The sequence below is a fragment of the Muntiacus reevesi genome, chromosome 18, assembly GCF_963930625.1.
Source record: "Muntiacus reevesi chromosome 18, mMunRee1.1, whole genome shotgun sequence".
NCBI classification, from domain to species: domain Eukaryota; kingdom Metazoa; phylum Chordata; class Mammalia; order Artiodactyla; family Cervidae; genus Muntiacus; species Muntiacus reevesi.
Genome location: NC_089266.1, coordinates 27,428,681 through 27,448,883, shown reverse-complemented (window position 1 = coordinate 27,448,883; position 20,203 = coordinate 27,428,681). Strand labels below are relative to the sequence as shown.

Below are 20,203 nucleotides of genomic sequence, written 5' to 3'. Positions count from 1 at the left end.
GTTTCTGTTTGGAAATATTTAGGCTCTAATAAAACATCAACCCCTGTCCAGTGGTAGATTCATCCTGCCTGGCCCTTGTGGCCTCTTTCAATCTGAGTTCCAGGACATTCTCAGCTTTGGGAAGTTCCCTCCTGCATCTTTGTCTCCTTTTGGACCAAAAAATGAACTCTGTCCTTTGCATCTACACCTTCGTCCCTCATCCTTTCATGCTGCGAGTCCTCAGCTTAATCATCCAACGCATCTACTTGCTCTTCAGCTGCGTCCACTAACCCATCCAGCCCATTTATCAAGTTTCTCCAATGACCAGATTTAATTTTCCAAACACTCTAGTTGGCCTTTTTGAGGGCACAGTGTAAGACTAAGGCTCTCTGCCTAAGGCTATTGAGTATTCCTGCTCCAAGTTCTAGTTTTCATCATACCTGTTCCTTGGGTATCGTTCCCTTGTTCAGATGTCCGACAACTGTTGGTACCTGAGGTTCACCCCAGCCACACAGCCCTCCCACATGTGCAAGAGCAGAGTCACCCCTAAACAATGCCCGATGTGCTGGGCTGGGGGCTCCCCACCCCTGAGGCCCTGCCCATCCCTTTAGCCTGGCTCCCACACTCAACCCCCAAAACACAGATGCCTGTCTTCTCTGCTTGGCCCAGGTGTGTGTGGGGGTTGGGGGTGATGAGGAAGAGGGCTCAGCTTACCTGGTGGCTCCCACTGAGGTGTCCTATGAGGAGCTGGACCCCTCGAGCCCCCAACCCCCCCCAGGCTCCCTCCTTCCCTCAGGCCCCACTGGCGCCCACATTTAAGGTGTTCCCTCATAGTCTCAGGTTCACTTCCTGGAGGGGAAAGTTGTCGCACATGGCTGGGGCCTGGGACCATGGCAGGCGGTGGGGTTTCAGTGCGAGTCATCCACACTTGGGGCTCCTTTCTCCCATCCCGGCCCCAAGCAGCAGCTGTGGGTGGTGGGAAGGGCACAACCTTTGGCATTTGGACCGAACTCGGGCTCCACATTCACACCTTCAGATTTCACAAAATTAAAATGAACTTATCTTACTCAACCGTGTGGTTAAGATGGACAACTTGGCTTGTGCCCGGCCCTCCCCCTGCTCCTAACTCTTTCCACTCACTTAGTGGGTACTCCCACCCCCCAGCATCTGAGTCCAGGCAGTTAGTGCCGAGGAGGTCCGAGGAGGACAGAGCCACAGCCTGGCAGCCCCTGTTTAAGTCTGAGGTCAGGGGCTCCGATGCCACCAGGGTCCAGGACTCCTGGGTCGTGGGGGCATGGAAAAACCCTCAGCTCCAATCAGAGCAGTCATGCCCCCCAGTTGGTCCCTGGGCCAGACCCCTGGGTGCCTCACCCCGGAAGGAATATGTCCACCTGTAAACACATCTGAGGGCTCCTGCTTGCACCTCTGGTTCGTATGGAGCCCGTGAAGGGGGGTAGCCAGGAGGCGAGGCTGCTACCACAGAAGCCTCCAGAACAGGGAGGGACACTTGAGGTCTCCCAGCTGGACCCACCTGGACCGCAGTCTACCTCCTGGTCTATCCCCGGGGTTCAAACCGCTCCAAGCCCTCTGCTTTCAGGTACTGTCCACTCAGCCGTCAGCAGCCGGAGTCCCGTCTGTGCACAGCCTAGGCCCTGCCCACAGGGGTTTTCAGAACCAGGACGATGGGTCCAGGCAGGTCTGATCCGAGTGCCTGGCTCCCTCCGGCCTGAGGTGAGAGCAGCCAGTGCTGGTTCTCTGGCGCCATCCGGTGTCCATATGTGTGAACTGCAGCTCCCGCACCGGAGGACACCACCTGCGAACTTCCAGAAGGAGGGTCGGGTAGGGAGGCAGCCTCACGAGCAGCGATCCTTTGGACCCATGTCTCTCACGATAAGAACCTTCATCACTTCCAGCCTCTTTAGGCCCCAACCTGTGGGTCCAACCCAGCACTGCACAACCAAATCAATGATTTTTTTATTTCACCAAAATTGCCAACAAGGCCAAGGTGTTGGCTGGGGAGGTGATTGGTTCCCGTTTCTACGAATTTCTATCCTTAAGCATTTCTATCATTCGTCCCAGCATGGCCCAGTCCTTTAAGGCAAGCAGGTGTGTGAGCCTGTAGGCCTGCCCCCTCCCCTCTGAGGCCCGGCCCCCAGGACAGAGCAGCTCTGAACAAAAGCCTGCAAATGCGGCTGCTGGGGCCCCTCGTTCCCTTGGGCACAGCGCTGGGGAGACAGTGACCTGACTCCCCACTAGGTCAGGGGGCAGCTGTGTGCAGAAAACCTTCTAAGTGGAAAATGGACATGAGACACAGGAGTGATACACCCCAGGAACTGGGGGGCGCAGGGCATCTGGGGTGTGAGGGGCGTCTGGGGGTGAGGGAAGTCTGGGGGCATGGAGCGTCTGGGGGGTGCAGGGCATCTGGGGGGGGGGGTGTCAGGCACAGGCCAAGGTGCCCGGGACCTGCACACACGCCTGATGCAGCGGCAGGGTGATGTCTCAGCCACTCGGGGGTCATGAGCATGATGGGTGTTTGAGGCTTCTGGCTGAGATAGGTTTTCTACTGGCCAGCCAGGCTGGACACAGCCCTCAGCTCAGTGGACACACAGGGTCCAAGCTTGTCCACGGGGGCCAGGGGGACGGGTGGGGGCCGCTACTCCAGGAGCCCAGAAGTGGGCTTAGGAGTCCTTCCTTCTCCTCCTTCCCCAAGGTTGCCTGTACCCCAGTAATCACTGGCTCCCCATCACCACGTGCACACGCACAAGCGCGCACACACCTGCGTCCATTTCAACAGGCTGTGCTGCCACCAGGTGGCCAAGTCAGGACCAGTGCCCCGGGTTCCTGTCAGAGCCTTCCAAGTCCACTGTTCTGGATGCCAGGGCTCTGGCCACAAGGGCTCCAGCCACTGGGGCTCTGGTCACCGAACCTCCCCCCACCTTGTGTCACTAAGCAAGTCCATTTCCTCCACCAAGCAGCAACGCTGTGGAATAAATGTCCCTGTTTTCTGCAACCCTTTCTTATGGGGGCTGACCAACCCTCGAAGAGGCTCAGAGACATGTGGCTTGGTCCAGGTCCCAGCAAGTTGGTGGCAAAACCAGGCCCTACCCTCCTGGCTCCCACTTCCTGCCCCCTCCCGCGGCCTCTCCCCTGAGGCCTCTGGGGGGCTGAGCTTGCCTCAGCCCTGTTCGCTGGGTGGCCTGGGCTCACCTGGAACGTCTCTGAGCCCTGGACTCCTGGGATGGTTGTGGGCAAGACCAAAGGTGTAAACACACTAAAACTCAGCCATGCGGGTTCATGTTCATTTTTCACTATCTGTTGTTGTTCAGTCAGTCAGTCATGTCAGACTCCTGGTGGCCTCATGGACTGCAGCACACCAGGATTCCCTGTCCCTATCTCCCAGGGTTTGCCCAAACTCATGTCCATTGAGTTGGTGATACCATCCAACCATCTTATCCTCTGCTGACCTCTGGTATCCCTCCTGCGCCCCACAACCCCATGTAAAGTGCTTGCAAGCTGCGGGAGGGGTTATGAGGCTACATAAAGGACTCATCAGTGCGCAGGATGCGGTGACACTGGGATGGGTCCCAATGGGGAAATTGACCCAGAAAGTGGAGAAACACCCTGAGTCTTTCTGCCCAAACCTGGAGCTTCTGCTCCTCCCAGGGGCTCTACATCTTGAGCCCAGTATATCTACAATGTTTTCAAGGGGTCAGTCTCCACTCTCCAAGGAGCTGAGGCATTCTGAGATCACATGATGGAGCCCCAGTACCCTCCTGGTCGGGACCCACCTGCCGCTTTCCTATCCTTCCTCCTGGCTGACCTAGGCTGGGAGCCTGAGGGGCAAGCAGGGGGTTCCTGGAGGGCAGCTGTGGGGAAGACAGCAGTAGATGAGAAAGCGCAGGCAGGGGGCTTCTTCGTAAGGGGCTGCTTCCCACTTGGAGACATCACGGCCGCCAGTATGGCCACCTTCACCACGTCAGGGCCTGTCATCCCTGACCCCATGCAGTCCATGGCAAGGCAAACCTGCCAAGCTGTGCCTCCCACCCGCCTCTCACCTCTCAGCTCCCAGCTGGACACCCAGGGACCAGACGCAGAGGACCTTGGGGTGGGGACTAAGAACAGCATTTATTGTTCATGCCTCCAGTGAACCCCCAAGCTTGCAAACCCCCAGGTTGGAGTGGGGGCCAAGCCCTCCAGCCAATCAGAGGCTGGGCTGTGAGACCCCCTGCATGAGGCCAGCATGATCTGGAGCTCGCACCATGTTGCTGGATCCAAGCGGGTCCCTTGGGGAGACCCCACTGGGTGTCCGGCAGGCGGCAGGGGCTGAGGTTCAGAGGGGCCGCTCAACCATCTGCTCCTGCATCGTCCTCAGACCAGGTAGCTGCCGGCAGGGAGGGGGCTTCCCTGAGGGAGGGGAGGACTGCCCCACCAAACAATGCCCCAGCTTCTCCCAGACCAGAGGCCTGAGGCTGGCCTGGGCGCCCAGTGTCCTGTCCAGGCCCCTTGGCCCGCCCTGCACTGAGGTCCGTGGGGGGCCCGGCCAGGCTCAGCCCAGCTCAGTGGGGCCGCTTGCTGTCCAGAATCGCCCTCCAGTCATCTGCCCACGAGTGCAGCCTGCGGATGGAGGGCTGCAGCTGTGTGTGGCGGTTGTGACAGGCTGTGAACAGGACGTGCTCCCAGCTGGGGTTCGGCTCAGCCCCTGGGGGAGAGAGCAGCACCTCAGGCCCGCGGCAGGAGCCCCAGGGGGGTCACACCAGCCCGCTGGACAAGGACCCCATCGCAGGTGCTCATTGGAGGCTGGCCCTCGAGATGCCCGCCTGACCTGCCCCCATGCCCAGGCCAGCTTTGTCACCAGCTGCTGACCATGGGCCCCATAAGTCCCTCAAGCTTCAAGTCCCTCGTGTGGATTCCACTTTCTGGACGCTGATGGGGGTAGAGATGAGGATGTTTTCCCAGTCAGTTCCAAAAGTCATCAGGGAAAGAATGTTTCAAATTTTCCCACTGAGGTGTCCAAGAGAATAGGATTTAACCCCGAAACTGCTGACGACCACCAGCAGGGGAGCATCTGCCAAAGCATGCAGGCAGAACCAGGAGATAAAGAAACCGAATGTTGTCTGAGCTCCTAGATTCAGCCACGCCTGAAGCCCTTCCAAGAAGAAGAAATGTAAAAAAGCAAAACGGTTGTCTGAGGAGGCCTTACAAATAGCTGAGAAAAGAAGAGAAGCAAAAGGTAAAGGAGAAAAGGAAAGATATATCCATCTGAATGCAGAGTTTCAAAGAATAGCAGGAAGAGATAAGAAAGTCTTCCTAAGTGATCAATGCCAAGAAATAGAAGAAAACAATAGAATGGGAAAGACTAGAGATCTCTTCAAGAAAATGTGAGATACCAAGGGAACATTTCATGCAAAGATGGGCACAATAAAGGACAGAAGCAGAAGATACTAAGAAGAGGTGGCCAGAATACACAGAAGAACTATACAAAAAAGATCTTAATGACCCAGATAACCATGACGTTGTGATCACTCACCTAGAGCCAGACATCCTGGAGTGTGAAGTCAAGTGGGCCTTAGGAAGCATCACTATGATCAAAGCTAGTGGAGGTGATGAAAGTCCAGCTGAGCCATTTCAAATCCTAAAAGATGATGCTGTGAAAGTGCTTCACTCAATATGGCAGCAAATTTGGAAAACTCAGCAATGGCCACAGGACTGGAAAAAGTCAGTTTTCATTCCAATCCCAAAGAATGTTCAAACTACCACACAATTGCACTCATCTCACATGTTAGCAAAGCAATGCTCAAAATTCTCCAAGCCAGGCTTCAACAGTACATGAACTATGAACTTCCAAATGTTCAAGCTGGATTTAGAAAAGGCAGAGGAACCAGAGATCAAATTGTCAACATCCCTTTGACCACAGGAAAAGCAAGAAAATCCCAGAAAAACATCTACTTCTGCTTCATTGACTACACTAAAGCATTTGACTGTGTGAATCACAACAAACTGTGGAAAACTCTTAAAGAGATGAGAATACCAGATTATCTTAACTGCCTCCTGAAAAATCCGTATGCAGGTCAAGAAGCAACAGTTAGAACTGGACATGGAACAACGGACTGGTTCCAAATTGAGAAAGGAGTATGTCAAGACTGTATACTGTCACCCTGCTTATTTAACTTATATGCAGAGTACATCATGTGAAATGCCAGGCTGGATGAAGCATGAGCTGGAATCAAGATTTCTGGGAGAAATATCAATAACCTCAAATATGCAGATGACAGCACCCTTATGGCAGAAATCAAAGAGGAACCAAATAGTCTCTTGATAAAAGTGAAAGAGGAGAGTGAAAAAGCTGGCTTAAAACTCAACATTCAGAAAACAAAGATCATGGCATCTGGTCCCATCACTTAATGGCAAATGGATGGGGAAACAATGGAAACAGTGACAGACTATTTTCTTGGGTTCCAAAATCACTGCAGATGGTGGCTGCAGCCATGAAATTAAAGATGCTTGCTCCCTGAAGAAAAGATATGACAAACCTAGACGCATATTAAAAAGCAAGAGACATTACTTTACCAGCAAAGGTCAGTCTAGTCAAAGCTATGGTTTTCCAGGAGTCATGTATGGATATGAGAATTGGATCATAAAGAAAGTTGAGCGCCAAAGAATTGATGCTTTTGAACTGTGGTGTTGGAGAAGACTCTTTAGAGTACCGTGGACTGCAAGGAAATCCAACCAGTCAATCCTAAAGGAAATCCATCTTGAATGTTTATTGGAAGGACTGATGCTGAAGCTGAAGCTCCAATACATTGGTCACCTGATGTGAAGAACTGACTCACTGGAAAAGACCCTGATGCTGGGAAAGATTGAGGGCAGGAGGAAAAGGGGACGATAGAGGATGAAGTGGTTGGAAGGCATCACCAACTTGAGTTTGAGCAAGATCTGGGAGTTGGCGATGGACAGGGAAGCCTGGCGTGCTGCAGTCCATGGGGTTGCAAAGAGTTGGACACTACTGAGTGACTGGATTGAACTGAACTGAACTGAAGCCCTCCCACCCCAGCTTTTCAGTTTGATGAACCAATCATTTCCCCTCGCCATGATAAGCAAATTCAAGGTTTGTTTATTTTGGGGGGAGGGGGACACCCATAAGCAAAAGGGAAAAATACAGCTCCCAAACCACCTTCAACTACAGAAATTAGGTTTTGCTTTCCTGGTTTACATATTAGATTCAGTCCAAATTACTTTTGAGGAAAAAAGAAAGGATTCTGTTGCTAAAAAGAAATGTTTGGAAGCCAGAGTCTGGCCCTCATTTGACAGGAAGGCAAGGCTTCAGGGTGTACAGTGACTGGATCAAGGCTGCCCAGTGCATTAGCCCTGGGCTGGAGTGCTCCCCCTGACTCCCTGGGGGTGCATATGGGAAAGAAGCTTGTCTCCCTGAAAGGGAGGAGGCACAGCTTGAGGTTCAATGCTGGACAAGACACCTCACACAGATCTGATGACTATGGGGCTGGGGGATGGACACTTGGATTGGGGCCCCCCTGCCTGCCCTTCCCCCACTTCAGGCCACTTGCCTGTGATGTCCACCCGGTCATCTATGAGGAGGTCAGCGGAGACCACGGTCTTGTCTCTGGTCAGCACGATCTGCTCCAGGAAGTCAGGGCCGAAGTGCTTCTCCACCCAGGCATACTGGAACGAGAGCGGGCCAAGGGGAGGTGGTGCTGTGAAGCCAGGGCACCGCCAGGGAGACTACCCATGCGCAGGGGACCACAGGGCCACCCCAGTCCACAGCTGTGAAGTGGCAGTACCGCGGCTCTGACCAGATACCCCAGCCCAGTTCAGGTACCCCATGCACCCTGCAAGGCTCCAGCTCAAGGAAACGGGATGCAACCCTTAGGTACATCGTCCCTTCCAGAAGCTCTGACCACCTGCCTTCCAGCTATCCCCAAGCTTTGGTCTGGAGGCCACATGAGAACTGGACCCACAGTGGGAATGGGTGTGCGGTGCCAGAGTCCGGGGTACGGGCGTGTCTGGGGGCTCCCCAGACACCCTGCTCCTAGTGACCTTCCCCAGCAGATGGGGGACCCCACACAAAAGACCACACAGCCTACTTCTCTTAAAGCCCCCCATGGTCACAAAGTAACACGAACATCCCAGAATAACTGGGTGCCATCAGGTCCACAAAATGGCTTTGCAAGGCTATCTCCTTGCCAAACTGGGTCTATGAGAACAAGCTGACATCTGGACCATGCACCCGGCCAGGACTCGGACACCCCAGGCCTGGCTTTGCTTAAAAACCTTTCAGAGGCCTTGGGGTGCCTGTTGCTTGAAGCCCCGACCACTGGTTCTGTAAAGGCCCTGCCTTTCAGCCTCTCCCTCCCCCTCCCGCTTCTGCCCCTGCCCTCCCCCAGGTCTCTTGGCCTTTGCTCAGCTGTTCCACCACTCACAACTGGTCCTCCCAGTTCCTCCTTTCCCCAGGGAGCCAGCCTGGGCTTCTGGGCTTCCTCCCTCCTGGACCACAGAGCCTGGGACACCTGTCTATCTTCCTGCTGCACTGTCCTCAGCTCCTGAGAGCAGAGAGAGGCATTTTTAAGCCCCAGATGCCCAGTGTTGTAGCAGGGTAACTGTTTCCTGAATGACAAATGTACTTACTTTTTTATTGCTAAAGTAATGGCTAATCAAAGAGATTTTGAAAAATCAAGGAAAGTCAGAGAAACATCTTGTTGACAGAATTTCCTTGCTTCTTTTTTTTTAACATTTGGGAGGAGGCCCCAGCCCAGACCCCCGGGCAGGCTGGAGGGGAGGGTCCCAGCCCTTCCCCAGGATGCAGGCAAGGTGAGCAGAGGCCCCGCGGCAGGTGTCTCACCTTCTCGAAGGGACAGTACTTGTACATCTTGATGGGGCTCGTGCAAATGAAGACGTCAGTGCTGGGGAGAGAGCAAGCAGGCAGGTGAGGCTGTGTACCCACAGCCCCCCAGCCTGGGCCCACACCTGCCCCCACCCCCCCACCACGGCCCCGGCCACCACATGGGACACCAGCCCGGGGCCTGCAAACCACATGGCAGCCCCCATGCAGCCAGCCACGCAGAGGTGAGGAGCCACCACCCCAGATGTGGCAGGAACTACTGGGGAAGGTGAGCAGCATCCAGCCAGGGAGGCTTTACAGGACAGAACCAGTTATCAGGGACACTGGGCCCCGCTCAGCACAGAGCCAAGAATCCTGCAAGCCAGAGTCTGGGTCAAGGCTGGTCTTCCTGGGCCCTCAGGGACCACTGAGGTCTGTGCTGCGCTAGCGCCTCCTACAACCCCAGACCCAGCACCCACCAACAGTGCCAGTGGGTCCCCTGCCCCTCGGGGTCGCACCCGTGGGAGACTGGGTCCCGGCTCCTTGTCTCTGCAAAGCAGTCCCAAGAGGTCTCAGTCAGACTGCAGCCCTGGGTCTCTCCTGCTGTGTCCTGTGGAGTTGCCTGTTCCGGACATTTCGTTACAGGAACCCCACAGCACGTGGTCTTGTCCTTTGGGGTCATGTTTTCAAGAGCACTGGAACTTCAGGCCTCTTTCGTGCCCAGTGAGTCGTGGTGACGCACATGCTACCAGGATGGAGGGCGCGGCTACTTCCCCCGAACATCGAGCTGCTGGGGACGCCCGTGCTCAGGGCCTGGTGGATCTGCACCTCCATTTCTCTCGGTGTGACTGCTGGGTTACAGCCGGCTGCATGCCCCCGGGACACGGCTGCTGAGGCAGCAGCCGGATGTTTCCATCCCACCATAGGCAACAAGGACTCCAAGCTCCCTCCATCCTTGGCTACATTCGTCTTTCTTGTCATAGTCGTTCCGTGGGCTTCACGCTGTGGTTGTGACTCATTTCCCTAAGGACGAATAACGCTGAGGCAAACTTCACATGCTTAGTTGCCATCTGGAGCTCTTCTTTGGAGAAATGCCAAACTCAGCGCCTGAGCCCGTGGTTGTAAAACCTAAGTGAGATGACACCTTTCTCTCTTCAACCATGTGCCCCACATCGTTCCTGCTCCACACTTGTTGAAACCTTGGTCTCCTTTGTTACCAAGTCTGCAAAGCCCTTCCCCTCCCGGCGCCTGTACCCCTGCCCATTCTGCACCCCAATATTCACTTCGACCCTGCAGGTCTAGGGTCAGATGTCGCCTTCTTGGAGAAGCATCTGCACCTGAATGAGCCCCTCCTGGGCAACCTCCAACACAAAGCGTTAGACACAAGGCTATCCACTTGGTTATGACTCAACCCCTCTCTCCGTGCAAACTTTGGGGACAGACTGATCATCAGAATTGTCTACCCAGCTAAGATCCAGAGTAGAATTAAAGGGCCAACGCACGTCACAGGCTGGAATTTCTGCAAAATAGAGCAGCTGAGAAAAAGCTCCAGAACCCACATGCCTCCTCTGCCACCCCCTAAAGAATCCTCAAACACATCTGCAAACTAACAAGTTCTGGGAACCCACCCCACCATGGAAAGAAACCTCTCATACACGTTCCCTATGCTGCTTTGGTCAAAGCACACTCTTCTTCCTGCTCACCTATAAAATTCTATCGAGTAGTAACAGTGGCAGGTAATGCTTACACTGTGCGCATTTTACAGATGAAGAGATCGAGTCGCAGAGAGTTTAGAAACGTGCTATGGGTTTGATTCTGGAGAAGTGGACTCACTCTGGTTCACACTGAGCCTTAACCACATGCAACTCAGCTCCCCAGACCACAGCTGGTGAGTGTAGTCCAGACAAGAACAGAGCTTTTAAAAGCCTTATATGGGACTCCCCTGGGGGTCCAGTGCTTAAGAATCTCCGTGCAATGCAGGGGACACATGTTTAAACCCTGGTTGGGGAACGAAGATCCCACATGCTGCAGAGCAACTAAGTCTGCACACCACAACTAGAGAGTCCACGTACTGTGACCAAAGATCCCACATGATACAACCAAGACCCAAAACAGCTGGGGAAAAAAAAGGCTTTGGTGCAAAAGCTTTTTACACGCTCTCTGCCTCTCTGGGTTTTTGCTACAGAAAAAGCAAAAGAATAAAGAATATCCTAAGAAGAAGTTGTATCACACCACTCCAGTGTAAATCAAGTTCAAATCATAGACTAGAATAGAATATACTGCTCAGAGGGCCTGGATTCAAGACTAAAGATAAATTATCAACCAAACCAGCGTACAAGTCAACACAAACAAAGTGTTTTGTGCTTCTCTGATGTCTACTTATCATGTGAGAACCTTGAAAGCTGATGAAGTTCAAAGGCAGTTACATGGCATGTGCATACGTGCTAAGTTGCTTCAGTCATGTCCAACTCTGTGCGACCCTATGGACTGTAGCTTGCCAGGTTCCTCTGTCCCCAGGATACTCCAGGGAAAAACACTGGAGAGGGATGCTGTGTCCTCCTCCAGGGAATCTCCTCAACACAGGGGTTGAGCCCACGTCTCTTATGTCTCCTGAACCGGCAGGTGTGTTCTTTACCACCACCACCACCTGGGAAGGCCAGTTACATGGCACAACCAAGGCCAAATCACATCAAATATTTGATTTGTCATTGTGACTACTAAATTCAAGCAAATCTGTGACCAATAAAAGTTTTGCAAGCCTAGAAAGAAATCCTAACATTTATGCGCAATTGACTTTTGACAAGGAAGCCAAGACCATTCCAAGGAGGAAAAGAAGGGTCTTTCCAACAAATGACTCTGGGACAACTGGATTTCCCACATGAAAAAGAAGGAAGTAGGACCTTGCACCACATGAAAAAAATTAACTCAAAATGAATCATACAAACTAAACATAAGAGCTAAACCTATACAACTCTTAGAGGAAAACACAGAAGCAAATCTTTGTGACCTTGGGTTAGGCAGAGGATCCTTAGAGATGGCAATAAAAACACAAACAGCAAAAGAAAATAAGAGACAAAATTAACTACATAAAAATAAAAACTTTGGGTTCCAAAGGACACCAGCAAGAAAGTAAAACAATAATCATAGAATAAGAAACTGTATCTGCAAGTCATATATCTCACAAGGGACTTGTTACCCAGAATATATAAAGAGCTCTTAAGAGTTAACAATAACAAAAATGACAAATAACCCAATTGAAAAAAAGTTAGCAAAAGATCTGAATAAACATTTATCCTAAAAGGAGAGACAGCTGATATGCACACCAAAAGAAGCTGCATAGCATTTGTCTTCAGAGAAATGCAGATTAAAACCACAGTGAGACACCACATCACACCCACTAGGATGGCTAAAATAAAAAAGACCACAGCTAAATAAAATAAATATATTTTTTTAAAAAGAGACTTCCCTGGTGGTCCAGTGGGTAAGACTCCACCCTCCCAATGCAGGGGGCCTAAGGTTCAATCCCTAGTCAGGGAACTAGATCCCCACATGCTGCAACTAAGACCTGGTGCAGCCAAATAAATAACAACAACAACAAAAAAAAGACTACAGCCAGGGTTGGGAGGAGGAGTTGGATCCCTCCAATGTTACTAGTGGGAACATAAAACATGTAGCTGAAAACAGTTTGGATTCAGTCCATGACCCGGCAGTTCCACTCCTGGGTACATACCTAACAGAACAAAAACAAGCGATCACAAAGACGTGTAGGTGAATGTTCACAGCAGTGTTAGTCTCCATATTTAAAAAGAAGAAACACCCCAAGGTCTACCAGTTAATGAACAGATGGACAGAACATGGCGAGGCCACAGGACTGACAGCCACTTGGCAGTGAAATGAGACAAAATGCTGATTCACCCTGGGACACAGATAAACCTGGAAACATGCTGAGGGAAAGGGGAAGTGGCCACAGAAGGCCAGATACCATAAGAAATGTATATGAAACGTCCAGAAGAGGCAAATTCAGGGACAGAAGGCCTACTGTGGTTGCCATGGGCAGTGTGGGGAGGGCGACTGTGGATGGTCCAGGGTTTCTCTGGGGGGGAATGGGGAGCTGATAGGCTGTGAAGCTGATGATGGTGATGGATGAACACCTCTGTGACTCTGCTAAAAACCACTGGGTGTGGGCTGCGTGAATTACATGTCAGTAAGACAACTGTTTTTTAAGCTCTCAGAGGAGGAACACTGTGTTACTGGATTGCAGTGGGCACTGGTTCCAGGTGCAGGGGGGGCTTCAGCTCACAGAGTCAGGTGGATGTCTCCCCCTCCTCCTGCTGCCACCTCCTCCCCATCTCTGCCAGGTCCCCATTGCACCCCTTCACACACATTGCCCTGTGTTATCACAGTCTTCCCGACTGATGCTCTGCTCACGGCCTGCTCCCCGGCTGGACTGTAAGCTCCAGGGTAGCAGGAAATGAGTCTAACAGTTGGTTCTCAGGGATTTGCTGAATAAATGAACCCAGGACACCCAGCGAAGCGTATCAAACTAGACTCCACATTCTCCCAAGTTACTAAATGGAAGCATCTTAGCCTGCAGAGAGGCCCTGGAGGACTGAACAAGCCAGCTCACGCAGGGTGCAGGGCGAGTGGGAGGAAGACAGGCAGAGGGCACGCGGGAAGAGGTGTGGACCCTGGGTCGGGACAGACTTACCTCTCCAGGTTGGCCATCTGTTTCACGGCTTCCACAGCCCCTGGGAGAGGTTCGAGGTCAAAGAAGAAGTTCTCAGACTCCCAGATGCTGATGGCCTTCTCCTGAGGGGGAAAAAAAAGCAGGTGACGCTCGGGGTCCTCAGCACCCTGAGCCCCACACCCGAGGACAGTTTTCCCGAAGGCAGGTGGGTGGAGTGGGCATGTGCTCCAGGAGGGGCCCAGCTTCTGCAAGGATCCAGCAGGGGCCAGCTACAGGGTTCAGAAGCTGGCTTTGCTGGCGGCCTCACAGGAGTCAGAGGGCGGGAAGGCTGGCCTTCAGGAACCACGTCCTTGCCTGTCTAAGGGCCAGGGCACCCTGGAGGTCGCGAGGGCGGGTCGGGTCCTGCCTTGATGCTGAAGCCCTCATTCACGTTCAGTAGCTGGAGAAGCTCAGGCCTTTCAGATCCCCATGGAATGGGGGCATGGGCAGAAGGTGAGCTCTGCTCAACACCAGCAGAGCAGCTCCTTATCTGTGCTATGTGTTGGGATGTCAATAAACAGTTTTTTTTTAAAAAAAGTATTCTGCTGTTTTAAAGCTTAAAAGTCCCAAATGCAGACACTCATTTCACATGTGAGAAAACCAAGGCTCAGAATGGGGACAAGACCGACTTAATGTCACACAGCAAAATGGTGGCTTCCAACCACCTGGCAAGGAGTGCCCACCTTATGCTGCTGGCCAAATTCAAGTCTGCAGTATGCCACTTCCTTCCAGGGCCAGGCCAAGAGGAAAGTGACAAACCCCAGCCTCTAAGAAGCAAGAAACAGATCCCCTCTCAGGTCAGAAGCCCCCCATCCCAGAACAAGTGCTGCCCCCACAGTGAGCACACGGAGGTCACACAGGTCGGAGGTTAACTCAATGGATTTAAGCAAACCAGTGCTTATTGCTAACATACACTATGTCTGACTCTCATATCCCTCAAGGGGCAAGAACTGCCATCCCCAGGATACAAATGAGGCAGCTGGGCTTCACAGGCTTTTTTCAAAGCCACTTGAAAATTTTTTTCAAGTTCAGAAGTTGAACTTAGGTCTTCTGACTCAAAGGGATGTGGTGCCAGTGTGACTGGTGGAAAGCAGGCTCGAGGAGGAGTCAGAAGTGCTGGCCCTGGTGGTGTGACCTGGGGCTAACCACTTCACCTCTGACCAATGCCCCAGCTTCCCTCCCTACCCCCAACCTGCTCTGAAACCCTGGTCAAGGCATTTCCTCTCTCTGGGATCAGTTCAACTGTTCAACAGTGAAAGATTCTAAGTCAGTTACAATGAGCTAAGCCTTCCTCTGCCCTGCTTACCCCTTTGTGAAGATCAAAGGAAATACAGACAGACCCATGTTTTGTAAACCATGGATGCCTCCGTGTGTAAGCTGGGTGCCTGACTGGGTGCTTTTCAGGCAGACACTGGACCAGTTGTGCCAGGGGAGACCCAGGGAGGTCCTGCTGTGAGCGGTGCTGGAGATCAGGTCACATATGCCTCTATCAAAGCCCCGTTGCCTGCAAGGTTCCCAGGAGCTGAAATGCACAGCAAGCTCTCGGAATAGCCCTCGTTGGTGCCCCTGGAGCTCTGCTCCCAGGCCTTGGAAACCAGCAAATCATCCCCTCAGAGCCAGAGTCTGCACATGGGAGCAAGGGACTGGAAGAGCCACTGGCCTGAGAGCTGGGGGTGGGCTTCCCTTCCACATGGTAAGGTGGTCCTGGGAGGAAAGAGGTACTGTGACTGCACTGCTGAGCGCCCTCTGTGAATGAACACACCCAGGGGGGAGGAGGATGTCAGAGCCTGCAAAGTGACTAGGGCGTTTTTAACTGGGTATCAGGACTGGGAGGAGTCAGCACCCCAGGCTTGGGGGAAGGTCACCTTCTGAAGCGCCTGGTGTTCGTGAAGAGAAGGGGCACTTGATTTCCTTTGGAACACTGGCCCCTCCACAAACCAGAATTCTGTCAAGATGCTGCTCGTGAGTCACAGAACTGGCATTTGTTGGGGGAGGACAGAGGACAGGACTGGATGACCTTGGCACACAGAAGGACCGTTGGATCCTGGCTGCCCCTTCCACAAGGGAGAAAATCAAGCCTGCCTCAGAGAGGAGGGGATGCAGACTAGCTGGGTTACAGAACAGGCTCTCAAATCATATCAGCCCTCCTGGCAGCCACCTCAGAAGGCCCGCTGAGGGACAGCAGAAGACACTAGGCCTCTAGGTTGGTCCAGGGCAAAATCTGGCTTCTGTCACCAAGCAGTTTAAATGTACAAGCCAAGCCATCTGTCTGGGAGTGAGCCTGGTATCTCCTCTCCATATACCATGGACTCAGAGTAGAGAACGGTGGGAGGGAGCCTGTCAGAGCCCAGGTGCTCAGGGGGGCTGGCAAGGCCAGTGGATAAGCCAAGGAGTAGATCCAAACCCACCGTGACACTGACTCCCTGTGTGCTGTGATGTCCAGAAAGGCTCACAACCTCTCTGGGCCTAATTCTACTGGGAGCCACGCTTTGCTGTAAAAGGGTGAAAAGAATGGATGCTAAAGATGCTCATCAAATCCACGAGGAGGAAGAAACAGGAATGTGACTAGAGGCCGAGTACACCCAAAATTAAAGTCAATTGAAGATGGAGAGTTGGATATATTACGCTTTATGTACTCCTGAATTTTGAGAAACCCTTGATGACAGCCAACAGCGTGGCCCCCCAGGACTCGGTGCTACGGGAGGCGAGCCCCAGGGGCACGCGCGCCCGGGGCGGGGATGCTCACGCTCAGCCCGGGCTGCAGGCGGCCGTACTGCTCCGACACCCAGAAGCCGCGCCGGTCCTCCAGCGCGATGAAGGGCTGGTCGGGGAAGCGCGCGCGGAACTTCCTGAGGAAGCCGCCCTCGAAGTCGGCCAGCACGCCGTCCATGTCCACCAGCACTCGCAGGGCGCGGCCAGCAGGCCCACCCGACGCCCAGCGCCGCCCTGCCGGCCCCGCCGCGCCGCGGGGCCTCCGCGAGCACCAACCGCGCAGCCGGATCATGGCCCCAGGCGGGCGCTCGCCGCGGGCACCGGGGCCATGACCGCGGGAGAAGACACTGCGGGCCTGGGGGCCGGGCGCGGGGCGCGGGGCGCGCCGGGTGCGGGGAGCGCACGGACGCGCGCGGCGCCCGGGGCGCGCGGGGTACGGGCGGGGGGCGCGGGGGGCAAGAGCGCGCAAGCTCCGGCTCCAGAGCGAGGCTGCGGTTTCGCCGCCCTTAAAGGGACCCGCGCCGACCGAGGCGGGCCCAAGGGGCGTGGCCTGGAGGATAGTCCGGGTCGCTGGGCTGTCCCCGGGGCGTCCGCAGTCCCTGGATCTCCACTGGCACCTTCTCCTGGGATTCTGCTCCTGGGCTCCCTCCTCCAACTGCCACAGCGAGGATGGAGCAGGCCTGTGTCGCAGAGACGTTTACTGAGCCCCTAGAGCGTCTCTCAGTGGAGCATATGGACGAGGTCCTGCTATCTTGGAACTTACATCTTAGAAGGGGAGATGAACAGGAGGCAAATAAGCCAAGTACACAGGCAGAAGAATTTAAGGGAGGGAACCAGAACAGGGTGATGCGCCCCCTGCTTTACAGTGACTAGCTGGGGAAAGCTGCCAGAACAGACACAAAGCCTTAATAAAACTGGCGACTTTCAAATGAATCCATAAATGAATACTGTTATGTACCCTGTTGTAAGTGGGTTTTGGGAGGAGACATTTAAAATCTTTTATTGTCACTCTGGTTGAAAAAGAGACAGTTACTATTGTTATAGACAAGCAATATTCAACAGACACACCAGGATCCTTCTCATTAACATTCTAGCCACACTAGCATTTTCTCTATCCCAGAAACACCAAACGTATCTGGGTCTTAAGACTTTGGCATACATTTATTCCTCGCTCTGAAACTCTCTGCCCAAGATCTCTTTTTTATTTATTGTATTTGTGTGACTGCCTTGGGTCTTAGTTGTGGCACCCCAGAATCTTGGATGCATCTCGTGGGATCTTTTTTTGTGGCATACCAGCTCTGGAACTTCCGAGCTTAGCAGTTGCCATGCTCAGTTTTAGTTGCTCTGGGTCATGTGGGACCTTAGTTCCCCAACCAGGGATCAAACCAGTGTCCCCTGCATTGCAAGGCAAATTCTTAGCTGCTAGACCACCAGGGAAGTCCCCCAGCTCTTTCTCAACCTTCTGAACTTGGAAGCCTTTCTTGACCTTCCTCTACCCCATCACCGTGTTTTATTTTCTTCATAACATGTGCTAACTCTCTGAAAGTATTTCATTTGCTTGCTTAGTGTCTTACTCTTCAACCAGAACTTCATGTCAGCAAGAACTTTCTGTTTAGATCACAGATATATGCAGCCCTGTCCCTGCATCTGGCACAGGGTTGGACACAGAGACAAAGTAAGTGTGTTTTCAAAGAATGAAAGACAGAGCTTCCCTGGTGGTACAGTGGATGGGAATCTGCCTGCCAGTGCAGGTGACACAGGTTCCATCCCTGGTCCAGGAAGATCTCACAGGCCGCCGAACAGTTAAGCCCATGCACCGCAACTACTGTGCCTGTGCTCTAGAGCCCATGCTCCGCAACAAGAGAAGCCCCTGCAATGAGAAGCCTGAGCACCAAGACAAAGAGTAGCCCCACCTTGCGGCACCTGGAGAAAGCCCTCCTGCAGCAACAAAGACCCAGCACAACCAAAAGTAAATAATAAAATCTCTTTTTTTTTTTTAATGAGAAAACAGATGATTGAATGTGGCATCTCCACTCACTTCTGTGGCTGTTTGTTGTAAGGTGTGTCTTATTTAATTGCCGGGTTTTATACATGACTAGCCTTTAAAGAAAAAGGGAAAATATATTCAAGGTTATCCCTGTAACCATGTCTCTTTCATTTTCACTCTTGAGAGGAAGAAAGAAGGGTGGGATGTCTCTTAGCAGTACTGAAATGAGTGTGATTTTATTTTTGGCTCCTCTTTACTGCATCCAGGCCTTCTCAGACTTCAGTGTGCATCATGGTTACCTGTAGCAAGAGTTTCTGATGTAGTAAATCTAAAGTGGAATCCCAGAAGTTCCCAGGTGGGACTTAGCTGGTAGTCCACTGGTTAAGAATTACCTTGCAATTCGGGAGACAAGAGATGGAACCCTGGTCAGGGAACTAAGATCCCAAGTGCCACAGAGCAACTAAGTCAACGCACCAAAACTACTGTGCCACAACCAGAGAGTCTGTGCATGCATGCCTGCTCAGCCACTTTGGTTGTGTCTGGGCCTGTGTGACCCTATGGACTGTAGCCCACCAGGCTCCTCTGTCCATGGGATTCTCCAGGCAAGAATACTGGAGTGGGTTGCTGTGCTCTCCTCCAACAGATCTTCCCGACCTAGGGATTGAACTTGTGTCTTTTAGGTCTCCTGCACTGGCAGGCAGGTTCTTTATCACTAGCACCATCTGGGAAGCCCCAGAGAGTCTACGGGCCACAAGGAAAGATCCCACATGGCACAAGGAAGACCTGACACGGCCAAATAAATAAATCTTAAAAAAGTTCCCAGGTGCTGCTGCTGCTCTTGGCTGGGGATCACACTTTGAGAAGAGATCCCACTAAATAGGCAAAAAAAAAACAACTGAAGTATGACTAGTCCAATTCAGTTCGGTCACTCAATCATGTGCGACTCTTTGCGACCCCATGGACTGCAGCACCCAGTAGCTGTGGCTATTTTGAGTTATAGTAGTGCTTAACTTCTCTCGAAACTGCTGGCTTTTATTAAAATCCATGTATATCCATGGAAATGTATCTTATAATTCAAAATATCTGTCCTCTGTTTGAGGACCAAATATGGCCATAGAGCATACAGGGACGTCTCCATCCTAGAGTATAAGCATTAAAGTCATTCATCCATACACGTCATCATCTATACATTCATATATACAAATACATCCATTTACTTCTATCGCTATATCAACATACAATTATTACTATTATATTTCATGTGAACTGACTACTGCAATAGCTTCTTAAATGACTCTCTGAGGTTATCCACGTGAAGCCAGTCTTTTTCCAAGTGCAAGTCTGATTCATGCCACTCGCTTACTTGAAACCCTCCATGGCTCCCCAATCTTCTCAGGGAAAAATCCTGTCGCTTTAACACGGCTTACTTGACATGGCCCCTGTTTATCTTGCAGCCCCATCTCACATCATCCCTCTCCAGCCATAAGTGTTTTACGTAGTTTATCGTGAGAATTTTACAGATGGGGAAACAAGGCAGCGGACAGCCAAGGAACTTGCCGAGAGTCGTGGAGCTAAGTGGTAGAAAAGGGACTTGAAGGCAGGTTGCCTTCCTGGCTGGAAAAGCCTCAGGGAAGAGGTTGAGATTAAGACAGGCGAGTTCCCTGGGTGGGGAAGATCCCCTGGAGAAGGAAATGGCTACCCACTTCAATATTCTTGCCTGGGAAATGCCATGGACAGAGGAGCCTGGCGGGCTACACAGTCCGTAGGCTCGCAAAGAGTCGGACACGATAGAACGACTGAACTAGGCATTCAGTTCCTTCCTTTGCCCACCATCCCTGTTAAATCCAGGGAGCGACTTCACGTGTGCACAGAATGAAGACGGAAGGGAAAAAAACCTGCTTTCCGGCGCGGGCATCCGCAGAACCGGTTCCATGGAAACCGTAGCCGGGTCCAGGTAGGTAGATCT

At 52.5% G+C, this 20,203-nt stretch overlaps 1 protein-coding gene across 2 annotated transcripts; it reads right to left on the bottom strand.

Annotated features, from left to right (window-relative positions):
• Positions 1-4,085: 4,085 nt before the first annotated feature.
• Positions 4,086-20,193, bottom strand: NT5M (5',3'-nucleotidase, mitochondrial). 2 transcript variants are annotated; one of them, XM_065908480.1, is made up of 5 exons: positions 16,285-17,007; positions 13,521-13,621; positions 8,834-8,894; positions 7,542-7,656; positions 4,086-4,678 (listed from the first exon to the last, which is right to left on the bottom strand). In XM_065908480.1, exons 1-5 carry the CDS (start codon positions 16,540-16,542, stop codon positions 4,536-4,538), a joined length of 678 nt encoding a protein of 225 aa, XP_065764552.1. In that variant the 5' UTR covers positions 16,543-17,007; the 3' UTR covers positions 4,086-4,535. The 2 variants fall into 2 exon arrangements, with proteins under 2 accessions (XP_065764552.1, XP_065764554.1); XM_065908482.1 differs by lacking the exon at positions 4,086-4,678 and adding an exon at positions 20,133-20,193 and having other exon boundaries at positions 7,067-7,656; positions 16,285-17,015.
• Positions 20,194-20,203: the final 10 nt, after the last annotated feature.